Source organism: Manihot esculenta, chromosome 8, assembly GCF_001659605.2.
Source record: "Manihot esculenta cultivar AM560-2 chromosome 8, M.esculenta_v8, whole genome shotgun sequence".
NCBI lineage: Eukaryota > Viridiplantae > Streptophyta > Magnoliopsida > Malpighiales > Euphorbiaceae > Manihot > Manihot esculenta.
The window spans coordinates 29,638,093-29,664,459 of NC_035168.2; the positions used below are offsets into that span (position 1 = coordinate 29,638,093).

General features: G+C 36.5%; 1 protein-coding gene across 2 annotated transcripts; it reads left to right on the forward strand.

The window, feature by feature from the left end:
- The first annotated feature begins 21,225 nt into the window (after positions 1 to 21,225).
- LOC110621311 (transcription factor DIVARICATA) lies at positions 21,226 to 25,342 on the forward strand. 2 transcript variants are annotated; one of them, XM_043959297.1, is made up of 3 exons: positions 21,226 to 22,429; positions 22,639 to 23,176; positions 23,417 to 25,342. In XM_043959297.1, the coding sequence occupies exons 1-2, from the start codon at positions 21,996 to 21,998 to the stop codon at positions 23,144 to 23,146; spliced, it is 942 nt and encodes a 313-aa protein (XP_043815232.1). In that variant the 5' UTR covers positions 21,226 to 21,995; the 3' UTR covers positions 23,147 to 23,176; positions 23,417 to 25,342. The 2 variants fall into 2 exon arrangements, with proteins under 2 accessions (XP_043815232.1, XP_021621236.1); XM_021765544.2 differs by lacking the exon at positions 23,417 to 25,342 and having other exon boundaries at positions 21,227 to 22,429; positions 22,639 to 23,415.
- Positions 25,343 to 26,367: the final 1,025 nt, after the last annotated feature.

Here is a 26,367-nt window from a genome sequence, read left to right on the forward strand (position 1 = left end):
CTACAGAGTTTTACAGGATATTTGTATCATGTCTGGGATTTATCAGGTACACAGAGAGTATAGTCAGCTTGCTACGGGTCCCGGCGGCCTTAAGCCGATCTGGATCCTAGTGCCAGTGATGGTTCGGACCGTTACTGAGGGGTACCGGTTTCCGGGTCGTTACACCAGGACGAGGGCACTGATGCCCGTCCTCCTGCATTGCCTAGAGCAATGTCTAGTAGGTCCAGCAGAGAAAGAGTGGTAAGAGGCCCTAGAAGGTCTTTGGATCTGGGTAGAAGCAGATCAGTGAGGGGAACAGTGCAAGGGGATATGTCAGAGGATGTGGGGATCAGATGGATGTGGATCAGAGGAGGGATGGCAGTCTCGGAGTAAGTATGTCAGAAGAGGGAATGGGAGAGTCCCAAGGAGGCACTCAGGCCTCGGGATTTGTTCAGCCACCTTACTACCCACCCTTTTCTCATAATCCCGGGTATTCGATGGGAGGTACATCGGATTACCCCAATTTTACCCCTTATCACTCTCAGATGCCATACCCACCTTTCTATCCACCGTACCCACAGTACCCCATGTACCCACCCCCATCTTTCTATCCAGGTACAGCAAACCCTACCCCAGGGGATGCTGCACCTCCTCCTCCACCAGCAGCACCTACTGTCCCAGAAACCCAAATGCCTAAACCTAGCTCATCTAGGGGGAGCAAGGTCAAGATGACCGACTATATGAAGTTGGGTGCTCTCCAGTTTGAAACAGGTGATGACCTGTTTGTGTACCTGGAGAGGGTCAAGACCATTACAGATGAGATAGGAGCTGATGACAGTAGAGCCATCCAGATGGCAGGGTTCACATTAAAATGCAAGAAGGCCCGAGAGTGGTTTAAGAACTATGTGAACCCGAGGTTGGATAGTCTATCCTGGGAGGAGTTTGCCAATGAGTTTGCAGGATGGGCTTTCCCTGACAGTTCAAGAGAATTGAAGATGATTGAGTTTGAGCAGTTGAGGCAGACAGATGAGATGAGAGTGGATGAGTATACAGACAGATTCTTGGAGCTGTTGCCGTATGCTGGGCAGAATCTGGACACAAATCAGAGGAAGTCAAGGAGGTATATCATGAGGCTCCATTCCAGGTATTCCTCCTTGATTCAGTCAACAGAGAGGGAGAGTTTCCATGCCATAGTGGATATGGCTCGGAGGATGGAGGCTAGTGCTATCATCGAAGGGAAAGTCAAGCAGTCAGTGGCACAGCCTTCTGGTTCCAAGACCCCAGGAGGGGGTAGGTTAGACCCTTCTTCTTTGAGTTCAGGCAGTAAGAAGTGGGACAGAGGCTCCCGAAAGTCCAAAAAGAATAAGTTCTGGAGCAAGATCAAGTCAGGTCTGGGATTAGGAAGTGGCTCGAGCTCGGGTGCAAGTGTTACAGCATGTATAAAGTGTGGGAAGCTGCACAAGGGAGTATGTCTGGTTGGGACGACAGCCTGCTTCAGATGTGGGCAGGAGGGACACATAGCTCAGGAGTGTCCTAGAGTAGCTTCTATGGCATAGTCTCAGCAGACAGCTTCTGGTAGTGTGGCTCAGCCAGTAGCTCCAGCCGCGACTCAGGCTAGTGGCAGAGGCAGAGGAAGAGGGGCAGTCTCTTCTTCAACGGGTTTCAGGGGTGAGGGTCCGTCAGCTCCAGCACGGATCTTCACCATGACTCAGCAGGAGGCAAACACATCCAACACCGTGGTGTCAGGTAATCTCATCATTGGTTGTTCTGATGTGTATGCATTAATGGACCCTGGTGCATCTCATTCTTTCATTGCTGCCGTCGAGAGGTTGGGATTGATGGTCTCTGGGTTAGAGTGTCCCCTATGGGTCAGTGGACCCAAGTGTGACTCGTCAGTGGCAGAGTCAGTCTGCCAGTATAGTCCAGTTTTTATAGAGGGGAGATGCCTTTCAACCGACCTTGTGGTTCTAGATTTGACAGATTTTGACGTCATTCTAGGGATGGATTGGCTATCTACCCATGGTGCTATCTTGGACTGCAGAGACAAGGTAGTCAAGTTCAGATGTCAGGATGGGTCAGAGGTTGTCTTCAGAGGAGACAGGGGGAGTACACCTAGAGGTTTGATATCAGCCTTTCAGGCTCATAGGCTACTCAGGAGGGGTTGTCAGGGTTTTCTAGCACATGTGAGAGAGCTGGATAGTCATGTTAGAGAGCCCGCCTCAGTGCCCGTGGTCAGTGAGTTCTTAGATGTGTTCCCAGACGAGCTGCCAGGTTTACCACCTGCTAGGGAGATAGAGTTCGAAATTGAGTTGATGCATGGAACTAGACCGATCTCTATCCCTCCCAACAGGATGGCACCAGCAGAATTGAAAGAGTTAAAAGAACAGTTGCAAGAGTTGGTAGATAGGGGTTTCATCCGATCGAGTACCTCACCTTGGGGTGCTCCAGTGCTATTTGTGAAAAAGAAGGATGGATCTCTCAGACTTTGTATCGACTACAGGCAGTTGAACAAGGTCACTACCAAGAATAAGTACCCGTTGCCAAGGATCGATGATCTATTTGACCAGCTAGCCGGAGCAGGTTGTTTCTCCAAAATAGATCTGAGATCGGGGTACCATCAGCTAAGGATAAGAGAAGAGGATGTGCCGAAGATAGCCTTTAGGACCAGATATGGGCATTATGAGTTCCTTGTGATGTCGTTCGGGTTAACCAATGCCCCTGCAGCATTTATGGATCTCATGAACAGAGTGTTTAGTCAATATCTGGATCACTTCGTTATTGTCTTCATAGATGATATCTTAGTGTATTCCAGGAATGCAGAGGAGCATGCCCATCATCTGAGGTTGGTTTTGCAGACCTTGAGGGAACATGGCTTGTATGCCAAGTTCTCCAAGTGTGAGTTCTGGCTGAGGAGCATTTCATTCTTGGGGTATTTGGTGTCAGAAAATGGAATCGAGGTAGACCCCAAGAAAGTGGAAGTTGTAGCAAACTGGCCTAGACCCACTACTGTGACTGAGATCAAGAGCTTCTTGGGTTTAGCAGGTTACTACAGGAGGTTCGTTCAGGACTTCTCTAAAATTGCAGCTCCCATGACCAGACTGACTAAGAAGAACCAGAGGTTTGCGTGGACCGACCAGTGTGAGGAAAGCTTTGAGGAGCTAAAGAAGAGGTTGACTTCAGCACCAGTGTTAGCTCTGCCATCTAGTAATGAAGACTTCTCAGTCTTTTGCGATGCGTCCCATGTGGGACTGGGTTGTGTGCTGATGCAGAATGAAAGGGTGATTGCTTATGCTTCTAGGCAGCTAAAGAAGCACGAGTTGAATTACCCTACACACGACCTGGAGATGGCAGCGGTAATCTTTGCACTCAAGATGTGGAGGCATTACCTTTATGGGGTAAAATGTGAGATCTTCACAGATCATAAAAGCCTGCAGTACATCCTGAGTCAGAGAGATTTGAATTTGAGACAGAGAAGATGGGTAGAACTGCTCAGTAACTATGATTGCAAGATCCAGTACCATCCGGGTAAGGCGAATGTTGTGGCAGACGCCTTAAGCCGGAAATCACTTGGCAGTTTGTCCCATATTTCAGCAGAGAGGAGGCCAGTAGTAAGGGAGTTCTTCGAGCTCATGAATGAAGGGCTACAGTTGGAGTTGTCTGGTACAGGTGCTTTAGTTGCCCAGATGAGAGTGACACTTGTGTTTCTAGAGCAGGTGGCTCAGAAACAGCATGAGGACCCAGAGTTAGTGAAGATTGCCAGGACTGTTCAGTCAGGCAAAGATAGTGAGTTCAGATTCGACAGCAAGGGGATCCTCCGCTATGGAAACAGATTGTGTGTACCAGATGACGTAGGGCTGAAAGGAGACATTATGAGGGAGGCTCATAATGCCAGATACAGTGTTCACCCTGGAGCCACCAAGATGTATCAAGATCTGAATAAGGTTTATTGGTGGCCAGCTATGAAAAGAGAAGTGGCACAGTTTGTGTCAGCCTGCGAAGTGTGTCAGAGGGTGAAGCTGGAACATCAAAAGCCGGCTGGAATGCTTAACCCACTACCTATTCCAGAGTGGAAATGGGAGAATATAGCTATGGACTTCGTGGTGGGGCTACCGGCGGCGTCCAACAGATTAGACTCCATATGGGTGATTGTGGACAGACTCACCAAATCTGTTCACTTCATCCCTGTCAGGAGTGGCTATTCTGTGGACAAGTTAGCGCAGGTGTATGTAGATGAGGTCGTCAGGTTGCATGGGGTTCCTGTTTCAATAGTGTCTGATCGAGGGCCCCAGTTCACCCCCAAGTTTTGGCGGAGTCTGCAGAACGCTATGGGTACCAGGTTGGATTTTAGCACTGCTTTCCATCCACAGACGGACGGACAATCAGAGAGGACCATCCAGACAATAGAGGATATGCTCAGAATGTGTGTGCTGGATTTTGGCGGTTCTTGGAGGCAGCATCTACCTTTAGTGGAGTTTGCCTACAATAACAGCCATCATGCCAGCATAGGGATGGCCCCATATGAATCTTTGTATGGAAGGAAGTGCAGGTCGCCTGTCTGTTGGGGGGAAGTAGGAGAAAAGGCCTTGGCAGGGCCTGAGCTAGTAGAGATCACCAGCAGAGTGGTGCCCATAATCAGAGAAAGGATCAAGACTGCTGCAAGCAGGCAAAAGAGTTATGCAGATATCCGCAGAAGGCAAGTAGAGTTTCAGGAGGGTGATTTGGTATTGCTCAAGGTGTCTCCAATGAAAGGGGTGATTCGGTTCAGGAAGAAAGGTAAGCTAGCTCCACGGTACATCGGACCCTTTGAAGTCTTGCAAAAGATTGGGAATGTATCGTACAAGCTGGATTTACCTGCTTCAATGGAAAGAATCCATCCGGTTTTCCATGTTTCTATGTTGAGGAAATTCGTGTCAGATCCGGGCAAGGTTCTTAGTGAGCCTGATATGGAGATCCAAGAGGATCTCACCTATGTTGAGCAGCCGGTACGGATCCTAGACACCCAGATCAGGAAGCTAAGAAACAAGGAAATCCCGATGGTGAAAGTCCTTTGGAATCACCATAACATCGAAGAGTGTACCTGGGAGACACGGGAGTCCATGCTCCAGCAATACCCTCATCTCTTCTAAGGTAAGTGTTATGTGTTCCTATGTGTATGCTTATGTTTGATGCCATGCTATGTTTGTTTGGTGAACATTCAAGGACGAATGTTCTTAAGGGGGGAAGAATGTAATACCCGGCTAGACTCCGGTATCGGAATTCCTACCATCCGGTGGAATCTCGGATGTCAGAAACCTCTAGAAGGGCAAAACCATGTTTTTATAAAATATTTTAATGTATTTTATGTTTTTAAGTAAAAAGGAAATTGAGTTTTGTATGAAAATGACCAAGGAGGCATTTCCAGGTTCGGCCGCCGAACGTGGGATGGTTTAGGGGGGCATGTTAGGCTTCCGAAAGTCTCAAAAGGTTCGTCCGCCGAACCTCATGTTCGGCCGCCGAACTTGCATGAGATGTGGGGGCACGTTCGGCTGCCGAAAGGTGGTCTGCCAGCCCTATATAAGAGCTCCATGGCCGAAACGGGCGAGTTTTCTCTCCATTTTCGGCCACGGTGAGTTCATGCTCTCCTTTGGTTCGTTTTTGATGTTTTTCCTCTGATCTTCCATGTTTTAACAAGCTCTATGTTGATTTGAAGATATTTGAGCAAAAAGGGCAAGTTTTGGAAACTTGGAGACCAAAGAGCGGATCTCTCCCATCTCCGAGTTGGATCGTCTCTCCTCTCGTTCTACAAGAGGTAAGAGTAGATCCATAGTTCCTTACATGTTTTAAGTAAGTTTTATGAGGTTTTATGGGGTAGAAATGCATGTGTAGGTTTATGTGGAGTTTATGGGTTTACTGTGCATTTATGAACAATGTGTGTTGGATATGCATGTTTGATGTGTTGTAGTTGGGGTTTAGGATAGTTTGAGACCCCTAGGTGTTGATGCATGTGTATATGCATGTTTTGGTTGAGTTGGTTGCATGATTGGAAGGTTTGGGAGTAAAGTGTGCAGAGAAGAGCTGAGTTTCTGCCCTTTGGGAGAAACCAGGTTCGGCAGCCGAAAGGATTTTCGGCCGCCGAACCTGTCTGTGAGGCAAGCCTTTCGGCTGCCGAAGCCTGCCCACGAAAATGGACTTTCGTCTCTGGAGGGCACTTTCGGCCGCCGAAGGTGCTGCCGAACCTGCATGACTTTCGGCTCTGGAGGGCCTTTCGGCCGCCGAACCTGCCGCCGAAAGTGCCCTGTTCAGCCCTCCTTTGCATGTTTTCTATGGATGTTTTGAGGTGTTTTAAGGGGGTTTTCGGGGAGTATTTTAGAGTCATGATCATAGATGTTTGGTCCCTCATTTGAGTCCACCTGTGTAGGTTCGGACCCGAGGAACCGAGGACCCCAGCAGTGAGATAGCTGCTTTTGAGTCTTGTCAGAGCTAGCCAGAGGTGAGTGGAATAACTCTCTATGTTTTCAAAGTAAATAATGAATGTTTTAGCATGATACACGCATCATGAATGCCATGAGATATATTAGGGTGCTTGCATTAGTATTCACGAATATGTCGCATTACATATTATGTTGTTGATGTGGATGAATGTTGAATGATCCATTAGCCCTTATATGGTATGATATGACAGACTATGGAAGCCCGGGTGAGCCTGCACTACGCCCCCGGCATGAATGGATATGTATGTTATGCTATGGAAGTCCAGGTGTGCCTGCACTACGCCCCTGGCATGATTAGACTGTATGGAGGGCTAAGTGGTGACAAGTTCATCCTTGATGTGAAATGTTTGTGTTGTGATGCATTCCATGATATCATATGTTTTAAATGCTATTTTTTATTATTCTGCTCACTGGGCTCTAGTAGCTCACCCCTCTCCCTTAACCCCCAGGTTTGCAGGTACAGGGTAGACCAGGAGGTCAGCAAGAGTAATGAAGTCATGGTCATGTAATAGCTAAGGTGGACATGATAAATGATGATATGTTATGTTGTATACAGTTATGTAAGAGTATGATATAGAAATGTTATGTAATAATGCTTATGAAGGTTTAGAGTTGTGCTTGACTACAATATTATGTTAATCCCTTTCTAATACATGATCTTAATGTTTAATGATGCTTATGTAACCAAACTCAATATATGTGATGTTACCCCTTTGGAGCATTGTTGAGGACTCCAGTGTGGGTTAACGATTATGGTTATGTCTAGTGCATGCACAGGTTGAGGTTGGTGAATGAATGAAAGAATGAATGAATGTAAGAAAAAGTTCAAAACTTTTATGTATGTGTTGATCATGTATGGGATTAAACAGGTTTACAGGATGAATGTTAGGCTTGCTACGGGTCCCGGCGGCCTTATGCCGACCTGGATCCTAGCGCCGGTAGCGGTCCGGATTTTCGGGTCGTTACAGTATGCATGATGGGGAGAGAGTATGTGAGGATTTGGGTTGTTTTAGAATAAATGCATAAGGTTGAGGGTTTATGTTACCCTTTATGCAAATGTGTGTTTATGTATAATGAATGTATTGTTGTTGGGGTTTAGGATAGTTTGAGCCCCCTATGTGCTTGGTTGCATGTTGTAGATTAGTCAATGCATGTTTTGGAGAGGTTGGATGCTTGTTTTGGGGTGTTTGGAAGGTTTGGGAGGCTTGTTTGTGCATGAGGCTGAGTTCTGGATGAACTCAGGTTTGGCCGCCGAACCTGCCTATGGATGCATGGATTGGCCGCCTAATCTTGCCCCCGAAAGTTGAGTTTTGGCTTGAAAGCAGACTTTCGGCCGCCGAAAGTGCCTGACTTTCGTCTCTGGAGAGGAACTTTCAGCCGCCGAAGGTGCCGCCGAAAGTGCCCGAGTTTCGTCTCTGGAGAGAGGGTTCGGCCGGCGAAGGTGCCGCCGAAAGTGCCCTGTCCAGCCTTTCCTTGATTGTTTTCTATGCATGTTTAAGTGATGTTTTAGGGGGTTTATGGGTAGTTGTTTATGAGTTGTTTAGAGTGTGTTTGGCACCTCATTCGAGTCCACCTGTGTAGGATCGGACCCGAGGGATCGAACCCGAGGGATCGAGGAGGCCATCAGTGTTAGCAGTTGCAGAGTCAGTCCAACGTCTGCCAGAGGTGAGTAGAACTAAACTTAATCTTTTATTTTACGAAAGCAAATGCCTAAAGCATGTTCATGCATCATGTTTATATGTAATAGGTTGATTGCACTAGTTACACGAATATGACGCATTGCATTATTTACTGTTGATGTGGATGGACCAAGGCGACCCCAATAGCCCTAGATATGTTATGTTAATGAAGTCCTGAGGAGCCCCATCGAGGGCCGAGCATAATGAAGTCCTGAGGAGCCCGAAGGGCCGGGCATAATGAAGTCCTGAGGAGCCCGAAGGGCTGGGCATAATGAAGTCCTGAGGAGCCCGAAGGGCTGGGCACCATGATATGTTACAGACAGAGGGAGTTTTGGTGGTCATGTCCATCCGTTATGTGAAATGTTTGTATTGTGATGCATTTCATGAAAGCATATAATTAATGAACTGCTTTTCTGTTTCTACTCACTGGGCTTTTTAGCTCACCCCTCTCCCCTAACCCCAGTGTTGCAGGTAGGAGGTCGATCGGGAAGTCTCAAGAGTTAAGGTTTTGCTTATGTAATAGATTAGTGTTAGTGTGGACATGTAATGTAAACTGAGATAATGAATTGTAAGAGAATGTAATGTAAAGTAAAGTAGAGTTATGTTATGTATTAGTACTGTGCTTGGCCCTAAGACTTGGTTAGTCCCTGTTTAGTACATGATGTATATTATAGTTTAATGTTGAGTTGTGTTTGAACTAATCTTGTGGCATGTGTTGTTTACCACGCTAGAGTTTGATGAGGACCCTAGTGGAGGTCTTATGTTTGTGGTTTGATGCATGCACAGGTTAGGTTCTAGTTCTTTGGATGTGACTCCGGCTTGATGTATGTTATGTTGACCCAGCTAGAGTTTTGATGAGGGCTCTAGTAGGGGGTTTCTTTATGTTTTCAGTTATGTCGCATACAGGTCAGGCTCGGGATATACATCATATGTTTAAGTTTTTATGTTAAAGTTTTGATCATGTATGGGATTTGACCAGGTGATAGGAGGTATGTTTGGCTTGCTACGGGTCCCGGCGGCCTTAAGCCGATCTGGATCCTAGCGCCGGTAGCGGTTCGGGCCGTTACAGAGGGGTATCGATTTCCTGGTCGTTACATCTGTCTTTAAGAATTGAGCAAAAACGGCCGAGGATCAAGTGGCCATGCTTCAGCACCAAGTCCAAGAGCTACAATCTCAAGCTAAGGAGGCCCGGGCTGCCACATCTAGGGGTGGCTTAATTGAAAACGGTGGTCCGAGTAGAGAGATGTTCGTGCAAGGGCAAGACTCTGTCAAGAAAGAACTCGTCAAGTATTTTCCTGCAGAGGACTTCTTTTGGATTGACGACATCTTTCTAGATGTGGAAGATGAGGATGAGGATAGGCAGGATGAGGAGAGGACAATCGAAGACAATCTCCTTGACCCAGCTTCTATTGTATTAGCAATAAATGAACATGTAATAGAAGTTCGAGAGGAGAAAAAAATTTTCTTTTATGCTTTGTCATTATTTTTACTAAGTGTTTGTATAATAGGTACTCGATCATAATTCTCGTCCAACTATTGCTAAACAAGACTTTGAATAATTTTTAAAAATTTCTAAGTGGTATTAAAATCCAATCAAATACTTGGCAGTCTCTGTCTTTTGTTATAAAATAACTTAAATAAGCTTTTTAATAGGACTTAACGCCCAGTCAAAAGCCTAGCGGATATCCGCCTCATGGCTATAGAATAAATAACTTGAAAAAATAATAAACCAAACTTGATACCTGATCATAACAAGGATTTAAAGATTTTGTTAATTAGGACTGACACTCAGTTGTGAGCCTAGCGGATACCCACCTTATAGTCTGGGCATAAAATGTCGTAGAAATTTTTATTAATTTGGGATTAATACCCAGTTGTGAGCCTGGCGGATATACACATTGTGGCCTGGGTATAAAATACCTTAGAAATTTTTATTAATTTAGGACTGACACCCAGTTATGAGCCTAGTGAATACCCGCCTTTGTGGTCTGGGCATAAAATGCCTTAGAAATTTTTATTAATTTGGGACTGACACTCAGTTGTGATCCTGGCAGATACCCACCTTGTGACCTAGGTATAAAGTGTCTTGATCAACGACCTTTAACTTTTGGAGAAGATAACCCATCGTTCTTCATTTCTGAACAACACAACATATAAAAAAAATCTCATTAATTATTATTGATAAAATTTTCTTAAATTACAAATGTTTTAAGAATGGGGAATGACCCGACTATCTAATTGGGCCAACTTATAAGACTTTAGATAAATAACCTTTGAGACCTTAAATTGTCTTTTTCAGTTTTCGCCCAACTTACCAGACCCGGCACTACCGCCTGTTACATAAGTTTTTCTTAAGGATTAGATCTCCTACATTAAAGGTACATGGTCTGTTGAACATTCTGGACATCTTGTTCCTATAAACCACCATTCTAATTGCAGTCTATTCTCGTAAGAATTCAATTTGATCCAAGTTGAACTGCATTTCTTTCAAGTTTTCTAAAATCTCAGGGTACTGTGTCCTGAAACTGCTTACTTGGATTTTCACGGGATTACTGCCTTGGCCTCATACACAAGAGAGAAGGGTTTCCCCTATGGTTATCCTTGGGGTTGTTCTATATGCTCAAATTATGTGGAGCAATTCATCAGGCCAGTTGCCTTTAGCTTTATCAATTTTTTTCTTTAGCCCTTGTAGGATAGTCGTGTTTGTAACCTCGGTCATTCCATTGTTATGTGGATAATAGGCCAAACTGAACCTTAAGTCAATCTCCCATTTCTTGTATAAATCTTTAAACTTAGAACTCACAAACTGAGTTTTGTTATTAGTGATTACTACCTTTGGGATTTCAAACCGAGTGAAGATGTTCTTGCTAAAGAAATAGATCGCCTGTTGGGTGGTAATGGACTAAAATATCTCAGCCTCAGCCCATTTGTTAAAATGATCCACTGCCACAATTATGAATTTTCTTGACCCAGTTGCTTTTGGGAATGGACCAAGGATGTCTAGCCCCATTGAAAGAAAGGCCAAGGGCTTTCAATCGCTGCTTGCATCTCTCTAGGATTCCTTGGAATGCTTACATGCACTTGACATTGACCATACCCCTGGACAAGTTCTTTTGCATCTTGTATTATCGTTGGCCAGTAGTATCCTTGTCTGAATGTTTTTCGAGCGATTGTCTGAGCCCCTTCATGACTTTCGCAATCACTTTCATGACTTCCACAATCACCTTTATGAATATGTTCAAGGATTTCTCAGCCCTTATCTTCTGTTATGCATCGTAGTCATGGTTGAGTTGGGGATCTCTTTGTACAACTAGCTATTAATTAGCCTATATTTAGAGGACTTTTTTATTACCTGTTTAGCCTATATTTAGAGGACTTTTTATCATCCACAATTCTCCTTCCTCTATGGAAAAGACTCTTCCTCGTCAGTTGTACGAGTGTGTAGCTCTTCGAATTGAAATGGTTGGATCAAGTGTTGTTCAACTGCTACCACTATTTTGGCTAGAGAATCGGCTTCTTCATTGTCAACCTAGCCACCTGATGAAGCTCGCAATTACCCTGCCTATCTTTGATCCTCGTCATTAAGGAGCAAACTTTCTCTTCATATTTGACAAGATTCGGTTCTCGAATTTTAAACTATCCCTAGTACTGATTAACAACCAACTATGAGTCACTAAAAATAATAGATTTATGTATATTTTTCGCAATGATTTTTAATGCCATAATCACAGCCTCATACTCAGCTACATTGTAAGTAGTATTGAAGGCGAGTTTTGCCACGTAAAGCAGCTTTATCCCCATTTGACTCTGTAGGAGTATTCTAATTCTGGAACCCTCAACACCATAAGCATCATTCGCCCATACCTTCCACTCCTCGATATGCGATTCTAAGGTCTTCAGAAGCGAGTCATCCCTACAATGAAATCGGCTACAACCTGTGCTTTTATCTCTTTTCTTGGAATATACCTGATATCGAAAGCTGACAATATTACCAACCAAGTGGACAGCCACCCTAATAGCTCCAGCCTATACAACACTTTTCATAAAGGATAGTCTGTTATGACTTCTATAGTGTGTGACTCAAATAGGGTTGCAACTTTGTGATAGACATTAAGACTGCAAATGCTAATTTCTCAAAAGGGGGATAATTCAACTCCACCCCCTTCAAGACTTGGCTGGCATAGTAAACTATGCTTTGCTCCCCTTTATCCTCTCGAACGAGCATCGAACTTACAGTTTTCTGCATCACAGATAAATACAGATACAAGACCTCACATTCAATGGGCGAGCTTAGCAGAGGGATAGATGATAAAAAAGTTTTTAAGTTTTTAAATGCCTCTATACACTCTTCACCCCATACAAATTTATTTTTGCCATTTAAGGCTTTAAAGAACGGGAGGCACCTCTTGGCCAAGCATGATATAAACTGGCTAAGAGCTGTAACTTGCTTATTCAACTTTTATACATCGTTTATGGTTTTAGGTGCCTCCATATTTTGGATGGTATTAATTTTTTCAGGGTTTGCTTCTATACCTCTTTCTAAGACTATATACCCTAAAAACTTCCTAACTTTTATCCCAAAGGTACATTTTTTGGGGTTTAATTTTATACCTGTCTTATCTAGTACGTAAAAAACCTTCCGGATATCATCTGGATGATCTTCTAAGGATCGACTCTTTACCACCATGTTATCCACGTACACCTCGACTGTTGACCCTCCATATCTTTAAAGATGTTTGACACTAGTCTTTGGTAAGTCACCCCTGCATTCTTTAACCAAAATGGCATCACTTTGTAAGTAATAAACGCAGTCTTTTTTGCATCTTCAGCGTCCATCATGATCTGGTGGTAACTTAAAATGGCATCAAGAAAGAAAACCATTGCATTACCCGAGGTAGAGTTTACTAACCTGTGGATAGATGGGAGTGGGTAATGATCCTTTGAACATGCTTTGTTCAAGTCAATAAAGTCCATGCACATTCTCCGTTTTCCGTTAGCCTTCTTTACCAGTACTACATTGGCGAGCCATGTAAGATACTGGATCTCTCTTATTAATCCTACACATAACAACTTATTAACCTCCTCCTTAATCACCTGTTGTCTCTCCGATGCAAACTTTTTTTCTTTTGTTGTACTAGTTTTATGGTCGCATCGATAGAAAGCTTTTGGGTGATAAGGGTCAAGTCCACACATATTACATCTTTTGGAGACCAAACAAAAGTGATCACTCTACATTTTAGTAATTTTATTAATTGATTCTTTATTTCACCTTTTAATGCAATTCAGAATTGTACCTTTCTATCTGTACTTAACTAGACTTCTTCCACTGGATCTACAGGTTCTAATGTTATGTATGAATCAGGTTTCTCAAGTAAGTCAATGGGCATCGTCGCTTTTCTAAGACCTTTTTTGGAGTGTCTGTAGCATTCTTGGACTGACTTCTAGTCGTCTCGGACAATGGCTAATCCTCCTAGAGCTGGTAACTTAAGACATATAGCACCCATATTAATAATTATCCCATGACAGTTTAAGACTGGACGACCGAGTATTACGTTATATGCAAATGGGATGTCTACCACTACAAACTCCATATACAGCTCTCGCTCATGCTTTTCATCACCCATTGCAAGGGGAAGGTTGATAGTGTTCAACACTGCCATGGTTTTATCTCCTAATCTCACTAACGAGTAGGAGACTTTAGTAAGGTTATATTTATCTAAGCCTAACTTATTAAAAACATCTAAGGTGAGGAGATTAACAGAACTACCTGTATCGACCAAGACTCGCCCCACCTCATACCTGTTCAATCGGATATTGATGACTAGCAGGTCATTTTGGAAAAATCCTATCGCCTTGTCTGCAGGTCCGAACCTCACCTTCTATTTTGCCTATGGTTCTTGCTCAACGAACATGACGTCTTCTGCAATGCATTTTTTCTTTTCCTTACCATCATTGGGTCCTCCTATAATTACATGTATAACCCCTGTAGGTTCATTGTCAGAGGTAGTTTCAAGAGTTATTACCTCGGGTTCGGGCCTACTTTCTTCCTTATTCTTCCTAGAAAACTTTTGAAATGTGTCATCCCTTATTAGTTTCTCGATTTCGTCTTTCAGCTGTCAGCATTCCTCCACTGTATGTCTGTGGTCTTCATGGAAATGGTAGTACTTGGTCCTATCTCGCCTTCCGGCTTTCTTAGGGTTGAGCTTGGGAGGCAATTTGTCTTCTTTATCATTTTTTCTTATTCACATTAAAATGTATCCATGATTCATTCAGTGGAGTGTAATTTTTATACTTACCTCAGTCGTCCCTTCCTCAAGACACTGGGTAATTTTTGCGATCTCCTTCATACCCTTGCCTATCTGGCTTTTGGCTTTATTTTTCACTCATCCTCTTGTCTTCTCTTAGCGCTTGGACTTCATCATGCAGCCTTATGTACTTCTAGGCCTTACCCATTAGCAACTGATAAGTAGCAGCTGGGTTCTTGATCAGAGAATCCATGAATTTGATATTGCATGTTCTTTTTTTTAATGCCTCACATGCTATTTCATGGTTTAGTTCTTCTACTTGTATTGCTTCAGCATTGAAACGTGAGATAAAACTCTCTAAAGACTCGTTCTCTTCTTAGCGAATCTTTCGCAAGTTAGAGGAGAGCTTTTTAAGAGGTATGCAAGCAATAAACCTAGATTTAAACAGCATAGCAAATTGTGTAAAGCTTTAAATTGAACCTGGACTCATATGTTAGTACCATTTCTAAGCCAAATCTGTGAGTGTGGATGGAAACACTCAGCAAAATACAAAACCATTAATGTCTTGAAGTTGTATTGTTATTCTAAAGATCGCCAGATGACTCTTGGGATTTGCTATTTCGTCATATTTGTCCAGACTTGGGAGTTTGAACTTGGCAGAAAATGATAAGGGCGAGGCATCGTCCAAGCCCTAGTCCTCTTCCTGCTTTTTTTGGTACCTTTGCACAACTTGTATTAGCTTCTAGTCGATGTCCTTTGGAGCTTCATCTGACGATTCCTCTTCCTCCAGTTTGGCCTTCCTTTTAGACTGTGTTTGGATTGCTTCTATTCGAGTCCTCAAGGTATCAATGGAGGCCTTCTCCCTTATCTTAGGAGTCATAAATGAGACCTCCTCTCGAGTTTTATACTGCTCGAGAGTGGTCTGCAATCTTTTAATGTACTAGAGCATTTGCTCATTATTCAAATTGTTCAGATCAAGCTCATTGACCATTAAGGGTGTGTTTTGTCTACTGTCAGGAGTAGAGGAAATGATAATGCCCTTGTTGGCAGCAGTCTTAACAGCAGTTCGTGAAGTATTAGCCATTAAAAAGATGAAGAAGCAAAAGATTTAAGTGAATAAGTGAATAAGAGACATGTTTTAATTTAAATAAATAGAGAGAAATCAATGGATTTTAATTCCCGGCAATGGAAACGAATGATGTGGCTGAACGAAGTTAGACCGCAATTGGTCAATCTGCAAGAAAGAGAAGCTGAGGTGGTTGATGCCTATGACAGCCACTCCGATGCTAAGTAAACTGAAAAATGGCGAATATAATGAATTGCTTAAAACTCAAGAGTAGTTATATAAAAATACATATTTTAATCGCTGTGATCACTAGTTTTTATACTATAAAAAAATATAGTTAGTTATTACATCTCCTAAAAATCCGATTGGTACTGTCTAATAGATAGGAAATCTCGCGATTATAGATGTAATGAGAATTCTGTTAGATTGTATCCACTAACAGTAAATTTCCGTGAAATATTGTACGGCTCAAAAAAATACGAGTCTTAATAAAAAATTAGGTATTACGGCATCGAAATCTTTTTTTTCACAAATAAAACCACATATCAATTTATTATATTTTTATCACATTACAATTTAGGTTACATCTTATAATTTTCATTTAAATTTAATTTAAAAATCATAACACAAATTCAATACTAAAATATTAATAAATTATAATTTATTAATAATATTACCACGCCGCGCCCTTTTCTTATTATTAAATTAATAATTAATAAGTTTTTTCTGATAAAATTAATATTATATTTATTATTTTATTAAATATATTATTTATCTTATTACATATTGATAATTTTTTTTTTTATCTAATATCACAATCCTTTTAATATACTAACATATATTTTTATATTATATAAATTATATTTATATACAATTAATAATAAACATTTTATTTACTGAATCTTAATATTAAAATTATTTATTTATTAATATTTATGATGTTTTATATATATATATATATATATATATATATATATATATATATATATAGAGAGAGAGAGAGAGAGAGAGTAAAAACTCAGAATCTCAACCTATTAGATAAATAAAATGTTTTTAAGCGCTTGATAAGTTAGATTATGTTTATTTAATTTAAAAGTTTATAGTTTAATGAAGTTTAGATGCGTTGATTAAATTAATTTCTAAACACAGGAACACAGGAACACAGGAATATTTCCATTTTGGGTAACCTCCACCTGTTAAAAGTGGTCGTTATTATTACCAAAATACCCTTCTAAAGGCTCTGTTTTGAAGTGGAAGACTATTACTACTTGCCAATTATTCCAATTTTAAAGTAATTATTCTTAGATTCCTGTACAATATTATTCTTGATTAAAATTTAAAAAAAATAAAAACATATTAAAAAGAATTTTATTTATTTTTTTATTGTGGTGAAGTGATAGTATTTCCAGACAATTTTCAAATAAAATTATCAAATGAATGAAATATTTAATTTAGATAATAAAAAATGGAATTTATCTTTTCTTTTAATTTCATTTAAATTTAAAATTAAAATTTTATAATTATAATACTAATTCAATATTAAAATATTACTCAATCCATTTCATAACTTTTATTCACTTTAAATTTTTATAAAACTTAAAAATTTATAATTATTTTAATTAAATATAAATTTTTTATTACAAGACGAATAAAATTTTCAATTATAATTTATTATAATTTTATTAAATTCAAATGTGTTAATTTTTAAAAAGTCATTTTTTAATTGAAATAAATAAATAATTTTTTCATTAAGAAAAGAAAAACCATTAATTTTTTGATAAAAAATTATTAATTAAATAAAAATAATTTTTACATCTATTAAAAACATCCAAAAAACAACAACTTTAAGCAGTCATTTAAAAAAAATAATAATTAAAAGATTAAAAAAACACTTAAGCAACCTTTTTAGTTACTAATTAGAATTTGTTGGAGAACATGCCAAAGTGTTCTCCACGTAACGATTAGAATATTGATGTTGGATTTAGTCTTAATAATAACAATCTTAATTATTGTTCCTTCAAACTTTTAAGCTTACATCTCGTATTAAATCAATCTCTCTTAGATTTAATTTAATAATTAAGACTCCACTTATTTTAAAAAAATAATTTATATTTTAAAAATATTTTATATTGTTTAATTTTATTTTAAAATATATATTTATATGAAAATTTATATACGGTGTTAATGATATAAAAAAGATTATTATTTAATTTTTATATTATAAGGAAACTAAATAATTAATTTTTAAATTTTTAAAATTATATTAAAATATTTTTAAAATCTTAAAAATTTTATTAACTAATATCTCTGTTAATTTCAACCGTTAAATATTATATTATTTAATATTTATAATTTAAAAAATATTTATTAATCGATCATTTAAATTTATAAAAGATCGATTAACAGTATTTTCATATTAACAATATTTAAAATTTTTTTTACGATATTTAACGATAAAAATTAATAAAAAATTTAATTAATACTTTTTTTAAAATATCAAGGACCAATAATTTTTTATAATAAAAGGATTAATTAATAATTTTACTTATAATATAAGAATTAAATAATAAATTTTTTAATAAAATTATGAAAATACATGAATTTATTTTTACATTTTTATTAATTAATTTATTTAAATGTCTTAAATAGTAGAAAATATGAAAAATGGACAAATTAATTATTTATATCAAAATTTAGAATATTATCATTTTCTTTATTTTTCATTAAAATTTTTAAACAAATTTAAATAAAATTTTAAAAATTAATTAATTTATTTATTATAGTCTATCAGTAAAATTTTATGTTAGAAGTGAGATTCCATGTCCTTTTTTGGAAGGAATTATTTTTTAAATAATTCGTTTTTAAGTTAAAAAACTAAATTATTTTGATTGTTATGTTTTTCAACGTGAAAATTGATTAAAAACAACTGAACTGGATTTTTTAAAAAATAGTTTCTAAATAGGCTGAAATATCAAAAAATAAAAATAAAGAAGAAGAAAAAAAAACTTGCCTACTAATAAAACTACCAAAAAATACCTTTTTTAAACAATTATTAAAAAAAAAAGGCATTACTATAGTGTGAAAATTCATTTTTTTACTTTACACATATATTTTCTTTTCCAAAGAAAAGGCATTACTTTTTCATGCCAAATCAATCAACTTTATAAATGATGACTAATAAGCACAGTTAATAACAAAAACAAAAATAGCAGCTTATTAATTACCATTTAATTTTAAAAATACTCAAAAATTATTTTTTTTTCAAATATATTAATTAATATCAAATAATTTCCCTTAAATTAAATAAAAAAAACCTAACGTACTATATGTAAAAAACTAATATAAGAATATTGTTCATAGTAAATAATAAAAGTTGAAATATATTTTGGATCGTGATCACTCGATTAATATTTAACGTTTAAATTATATATATATTATATATGATATTAATGAAATCAAATTAATTATGTGATTGAAATAAAATTGTACTGTGATCAATTAAGTCTCTTAGAAGATGAGGTGGTTGACGCATATGACAGTCATTTCAATTTTAAGTTAATAAATGAAAAAAAAAAATAATAAGTAAATAAAAAAAAAGAGTAAAAAAATTGTAATGATTAAAATTTAAAAGTAATTGTTTAAATGAATAGCGTAATTTTATTTCAGTATTTATTAGCTTTTATATTTTAAAAAAATAAAATAAAATATTATATTTTTTATAAATTCAATATTAATATGTTCAATTATTTGATAAAAAGTGTTATTGGCTAAGTGATTTTGTAATTACAAACATAATAAAAATTTATTAGATTAGCTCTAATGATAATTTAATATGAAAATTTGATTTATTTTGAAATGGGTGAGTCGAAAAGCAGTAAATATTCTCATTTAATTAGAGATATTAAGTTATTTTATAATTTAAAATTTAAATTAATAAATGAATTAGTGAAATTGGAAAGTGTGAATGATGTAATATTTAAAAGAAAATGAAAAGAGAAAATGAAAATGGATAGATTTGGTATGACTGTAATAAACAAATAAAAATAAAAGTTAGTTGACCAAATGACCAAAACCAACGCATCACTAAATTACAACTGTCTCTATTTATCTATTTTTCCACTTTCTCCAATTGGGTTCATTTGCGTGGATTTTTTTTTTTTAAAATTATTCTTACTTTTATTTCTCACCTTAAATTATCTGTTATTTTTTAATTTTTATTTTTAATAAATGTAATAATTATTTTTATATTAATAAAATATATTTTACCATTTTTTCTGTAATTATTCTATTTTTAATAATAAAAAAAATGTGAATGAGATATTATTTTATTTACAATTTAAATAATTTTTTTACCTGATTTCTTTTGTCTTCTTTTGCATGGCCTTTCAAAGAAGGTTATCCTCTCATTTGTAATCAATTACGATGTATTTACAATTCTATCTTGGTTGTTATTTCTATTCTATTTTAGGTTTAATTTTAATTTTAACTTTAAATATATCTTAATTTTTACCGGTAAAATTATAAATTCCTTGCATTTATTATAAAATAACAAGTTTAAATTTTGAAATCAAAATAATAATAATAATAATAATAATAATAATAATAATAATAATAATAATAATAATTTTATTTTTTTATTATTTAATTTTAATTTAAAAACTAAAATTTATTAATAAATTTAACTATAGAGATCTTACTAAAAATTTCAGAAAATGATTTTCTCACTCCAAAGAGAATGTCATTTTTTTAAAATAAATTATTTTTTTAAAGAGAGTTATTTTTTAAAATAAATTATTTTTCTTTTAATAAAAAATATTTTTTATTAATTAAAATTTTTTTCATATTAAAAATATAAAAAAAATTTTTTTTAGAAAAGATGGGAAATGACTGACAAAAACAAGATTGAAATGGGTTTGTGGCCAAATATCAGTATACGGTATATATTTTAAAAATTTATGCAATTTTTTATTAATGAAATAAACCATTAAATTTTAAAATATAGTTTTTAATAAATCATTTCTTTAAAAAGTATAGTTTTTTTTTTTAAAAAAAAAGGCTATTAAAAGAAAAGTACTTGTCCCTTTTATTTTCAGATTTCAATATGAAGAATAATTGTGCTGTGTACATAATGAATAGTAAAGTAGCCTTTTAGAATATCTCCTCTTTAAGCCATCCCCAAGTTCCTTAATCTTATAAGAAAACTTAGATTATCATTTTACTAGGAGTAATTACACTTTATAATTCTTTGTTGTATTTGAGTTTTGAGTAATTTATTTTGAATCTTAAATATTCGTTTTGAATAAGACTCTTAAATTTAGTCTAATAATAAATATATCTGAATAAATTTAAAAGATTTTATAGTTCTATTCTCTCAAAATTTAATTTTTGGTTCAAAAAAATTTTTTTTTTGAGTAATTAAGTAAAGACAATATTAATGTTAATAATAATGATTTTATTGTAAAATTTTTTCCGAAATTGCCTTTAATGGGGCGTGAGAAAGGAACATGATTAGAGAGGAGATTAATGAAAATTGAAAAAACTTCCAGAGAGAAACATTATTGACAAAACGTAGTGTCTCCATACTTGAGCTAAACGTCAATATTGTCAAAGCTGGTACTTGGTACCTTTTTCTGTTTAAATTACAATAATACCCCTATTACTGCTTAACTGCCTTCCATCCGACCAATCACAGACCTTCTCTTTGCATTTCACACCATTGATTGGGCCACCCAGCCTCTCTTTCTTCACATATAATTAGGGAACTTTTCTTTGGCAGCAGCGCCCACAAAACACATATCCACCAATCACAACTCAACACCTTTGACCCTTTTTCGCTCTCCCTTCTCTGCTCATTTCTGTTTCATAGATCTTCCACTGCTGCTGCTACTAATAAGGAGCTGGCTTATTTGTATTCATTTTCTTTTACCCTTTTGCTTTTGTTGGGTTTTTGGCCTTTATCTCAAAGGGAACAAAAGCTTTGGCAAAGCATAAATTGCTTGCCACTTCCTCCACTTGAATCCTCTGTTTTTCTCAATTGTGTTTTACTTTTTCGTCTTCCTTTTCTTTTGTATAGAAAAGCATATGCCTTGAATTGAATCTTACTTTGATAGCTTCAAATTTGTGGCTTAATTTTGTTTGTTTTCTGAAATTTGATATCTATTTCAGGGTTTTTGATAAATTATTGAACTTTAATCTAGGGTTTTTTTTTATCATTTAAAGTAGATTTTCAAGATCTGTTTTCTTTTTTCTTTTTTTATTTTTTTGGGTTATTGCTCCTTGAATTCTCCTTGGATTTTGGAAAGTTGGGACTTTTTCAGATTCCTTGGTTTGTGCTCATGTAAAAAAAGTTACTCAGATTCTATTCAAATGCTTGTTGATTTAATGACTTTCTGGTCATAAAATTCTCCACTTCTCTCTGTTGCATTTGCTATTTGTAATTTTCTCTCTCTTTCCATTCAAAGAGATAGGGAGATATTGCATCCTTCATTTCTTTCTTCCTTGTGTAAATTATATATATATATGCTATTTGATTTTATTATTGTACAGTTCAATAACTATGAATCGGGGAATTGAAATCCTCTCTCCAGCTTCTTATCTTCAGAATTCTAACTGGTTGTTTCAAGAAACCAAGGGAACCAAATGGACCCCTGAAGAGAACAAGCAGTTTGAGAATGCTCTGGCTTTATACGATAAGGATGATCCTGATCGATGGCAGAAGGTTGCAGCCATGATCCCAGGCAAGACTGTTGGTGATGTAATCAAACAGTACAGGGAATTGGAGGAAGATGTCAGTGATATTGAAGCAGGCCTCATCCCAATTCCAGGCTACAGCACCAGTGATGCTTCTTTTACTCTTGAGTGGGTCAATAATAATCAACCATACGATGGCTTCAAGCATTATTATACTCCTGGCGGCAAGAGAACCACCGTGGCCAGGTCTTCTGAGCAGGAAAGGAAGAAAGGTGTGCCGTGGACCGAGGAGGAGCATAGGTAAATTACATAATGTGCCTGCAAATCTCCTACATTTTAGTTTAGCAATAGAGCTGATGATGTGTTTGAAATTATTCCCAGTAGATTTTGCAAAGTTGTTTTTATTGTTGATGTCATTTTCATGTACTTAAATGAATGTGTAGCTTTCAGCTTTCATGTTTTAATGTAATATGTTGCAATTTTCATGTGCTGTTTGGTGTCAATTGCAGGCAGTTTCTGATGGGTCTTCAAAAGTATGGTAAAGGGGACTGGAGAAATATTTCTCGCAATTTTGTGACCACTAGAACACCAACTCAAGTGGCTAGCCATGCTCAGAAGTACTTTATCAGGCAGAGCACAGGAGGGAAGGATAAGAGGAGATCAAGCATCCATGATATCACTACTGTCAATCTTCCAGACACCAAGTCTCTTTCATCTGATGAGAAGAAATCATCTCCAGATCATTCTTCCACAAGTCTACAATCACAGCCACAACAAAAAATGGCTGCCATGGCCAAAGGATTTGTAGATCACAAACCACAAAATGAAGGGGGAGGAGCAGCTGGTGTTTTCAGTCAAGCAAATGGAAATTTGTTGATGGCCCCTTTTTGTGGGATATCCTCATATGGGCAAAAACTACAGGAGCAAAATCTGCTTGGAGGAACTCTTCCAGGATACCAGTTTTCACCTTACAATTTGAATTTGATTTTTCAGATGCAACCGACACAACGTCAGTAAACCAACCTCGGAGGATCTAGAGTTGTCAAGGTATTGAGATGCCATATTGTTATTCCAGTGTTGTTGGATGCATTATGCCATATTGAGGATATATGTGAATATGTTAATCAGGACTCATGATAGTCCATAGTTATTAGACTATTTTTACAGAATTATGGGTTAGTTTATGTTGTGATTCCATATTCAAATCTGAATCACTGAACCTACAGAAAGTAAGGTAATCTTTTGATTGATTGTCAATAATTGATCCCATTTTCAATTCTTTTTCAGCTTGAACTTGAGAAGAATGTATGAAAATTGCCATTCATTTGCGTAATATTTAATCTTGAGGGTGAAAAGAGTCTAGACTAGATGGTACTTTTTTCAATTATTGAGTCACCAGCATCAAGTACATGCAGCTACCTAGTCCACATTCTCAAACTAATACAAGTGTCAGTACAAATGCAGAGTGGGATTTAATAATTTTCTGATGTATTTCATTGAATCAATGGTTGTACTTTTTGACAGAAAAATTTCTGAATGTAACATATAATATTTTCATCCTCATGACATCCCCATTTTACTCGAGTTGAAGCAGCTGAATTGAATAATCAACTATATTGTCAGATCCTTAGCTATAAAGGCTTCCCCTTTCTCCCCCTAATGACATAATTTAATCTCACTTTTTAGTTATTTATTTTGAACAAATCTTACTTTTTATTTGTATTGTGCCATATCAAACACATGGGTTAGCATTATATTTGCTTATTGACTGAATTTGACAGTGGAATCTTGACTGAAGCTTGAGAATAAGGTCCGCTAGTTCAAGCATCTTATGCTTAATAATGTCTCTCTTCTTTTCTCTTTGTTCTGTTTTAAGAGGATATCAATATTCTTTTTCCTTTTTTGTTGTTTAATTTAAGATTGCAAGGTGTGGTGGAAGATGATCCCTCAAGATGTTTTAATGATTAAGTAAATCAAACAATTAGCATAACTGTAGTTTTAAGATAGTCTTTCAAAACCAATGTCAATTTTTCCAAAGACTTTCATTTCTTCGAACATTTCGGACTGCGGATTAGTAGAATTATGGATTTATGATTCTTTAGAGTATGAATTTTGATGCAACTATACTCTCCTTAAGACTTTTTCATTCAAAGAGAATCTAACTATTTCCTAGCCAGAGCTGGGATTTCAAAGCTCTTTGTTAAATCAAATACCAGATTATACAAATTTACCCAATGCCCCCTTAAAAAAAGGCTCAAAGATTCTCCTATTTCTGTTGCTGACATTTTGTCACCTTTAATTTTCGTTAAAGTTGTTCATAGCTGGAATCTGCCCTCTATTTATGTGAGTAGCAGAATATGTGATATACAGTAACTAAAAGGATTTATATTTGATTTCCCATATGAAATCAAAAACTTTTTGACCCTTTTGAGAAAAGGAAAATTATGCTGATTTTTGTTTAGGTTTTCTTTTTGAGGCATTTACTGCCATTCTCTATTATTCGGATTTGATGCAGTTTCACCTAATTGTATTGCTCAGAGAATTATCAGAAACGCATAATGTCAGTTCACAACCAACAGATGAAAAGATGAAAATTTTTTTCATTTTGCTTCTTTATAATTTTTTAAAACTCTTTGTTTTTGCTTTTGTCGGCTTCTTATTGTGGTTGTTGCTGCTGCTGCTGCTAATAGTTGTCAATAACATCCTTGTTGTTTATGCAATATTCATGAAAAGCCTAGTGCCCCATTACATTGCTTGCACATAATATTCATGGTCCCCCCACTAGACAAACAATTCAAGGCAATATAAAAAAGTCATTGAGACTTTTTCTTTTGATAAATGACAAAACTGTCCAACTTTTCTTTACAAAAAGTAACAACTTTTCTGCAACTTGCATAAGGGAGCACTATGGATACTTTTGTTCTGGTTTTTGTCATCCCTGCCCCTAGTTTTCATTATAAACCACACAGCCAAACTCTACAGATGTCTCTCAAACACTACATAGCCTTCTCTGTTTGTTTATCAATCAAATTTATTTCCTGTGGAAATACAATTAAAGTCATAGAAATCAGCAGTGTTTCTAGACATGCTAATCAGTTTGCAGATGTGATAGCCAAGCTTAGACTTTGAGGATTACCACCATTAGATTGGGCATCTATATCAGTTATCGGAGTCACTGAACTTGTTGTAGAATATTTGCTGCTACTAGCAGCCATGAGCCAGAAAAAAAAAAAAAAAAAGAGAAAGCAGCAGTGTTCATTGAATATCTTATATAAATTGAGCTTCCCAACTTTTCCTCCATATATATTATAATTTTCTGTAGTGCATCATCATATTCCTCCATGGTTAATATAAAAGTATGCCTCTCTAGACTCTTTGAATTCATATAACAGAAAGAAGATAGTAGCAATAAAAGAAGACAAAAAGGTGGGGAATTATTTTATTAAATTTTGCATCCAAACAAATTTCCCATATGCATTGCATAATGTACAGGAAAGAGATTATGTAACCATAAAATGATGGGTTGCTGCATCTTCAATTATATAAATATAAATATATATATATATTTATAAAGCCATAAAAGGTGGTTGTTGGGAAATAGCAATGCATACTGAAGCCAATAGTATGAACACTGTTAATATGCTTGATTAGAGTAGGCAATATGAGCATGAGATTCTTTGTCATGCCATCCTTTTAGGGATACAGATTAAAAATAAACCACTGCTATCTGCAGAAGCTCTTCTTGCTTCTCTATCACAGCACAGAGATATTTATATTTTCTTTAGGCATAGCTCAATAAAACATTAACAGTTGGAGATTAACCTTCTTTCAACTCCATAAAGCTAGTTCCTTTCACTTGCATATTCCAACTGCCCTTAAAAACATGATCAAAATCAGAAGCTACCTTTCCACCAAATCAAGATTACAATTTTGCAAATTTTGAGTAGATAGTTTTGTGACTTGTAATTCTAGTAGGATTTTGAAATACTCTTTCCTAATTAATGTGAGAAAAATATTCCTCACATAGAATGAAGGATTATTTCCTAACTAGAGTATATATACAAATTAATGCATTACTCGTAGAATAAGATTTGTAATTAGATCATGATTCAAGGGTCTATCAATATAAATAGGAGCATGGAGAGACTGTTTGGTTTTGGCTCATTGCACTTCCATGTGAGAGAGAGAGAGAGTTAGGCTTAAGGTGGTGGAGAAAGTGCATGACATTCAAGTCAAAG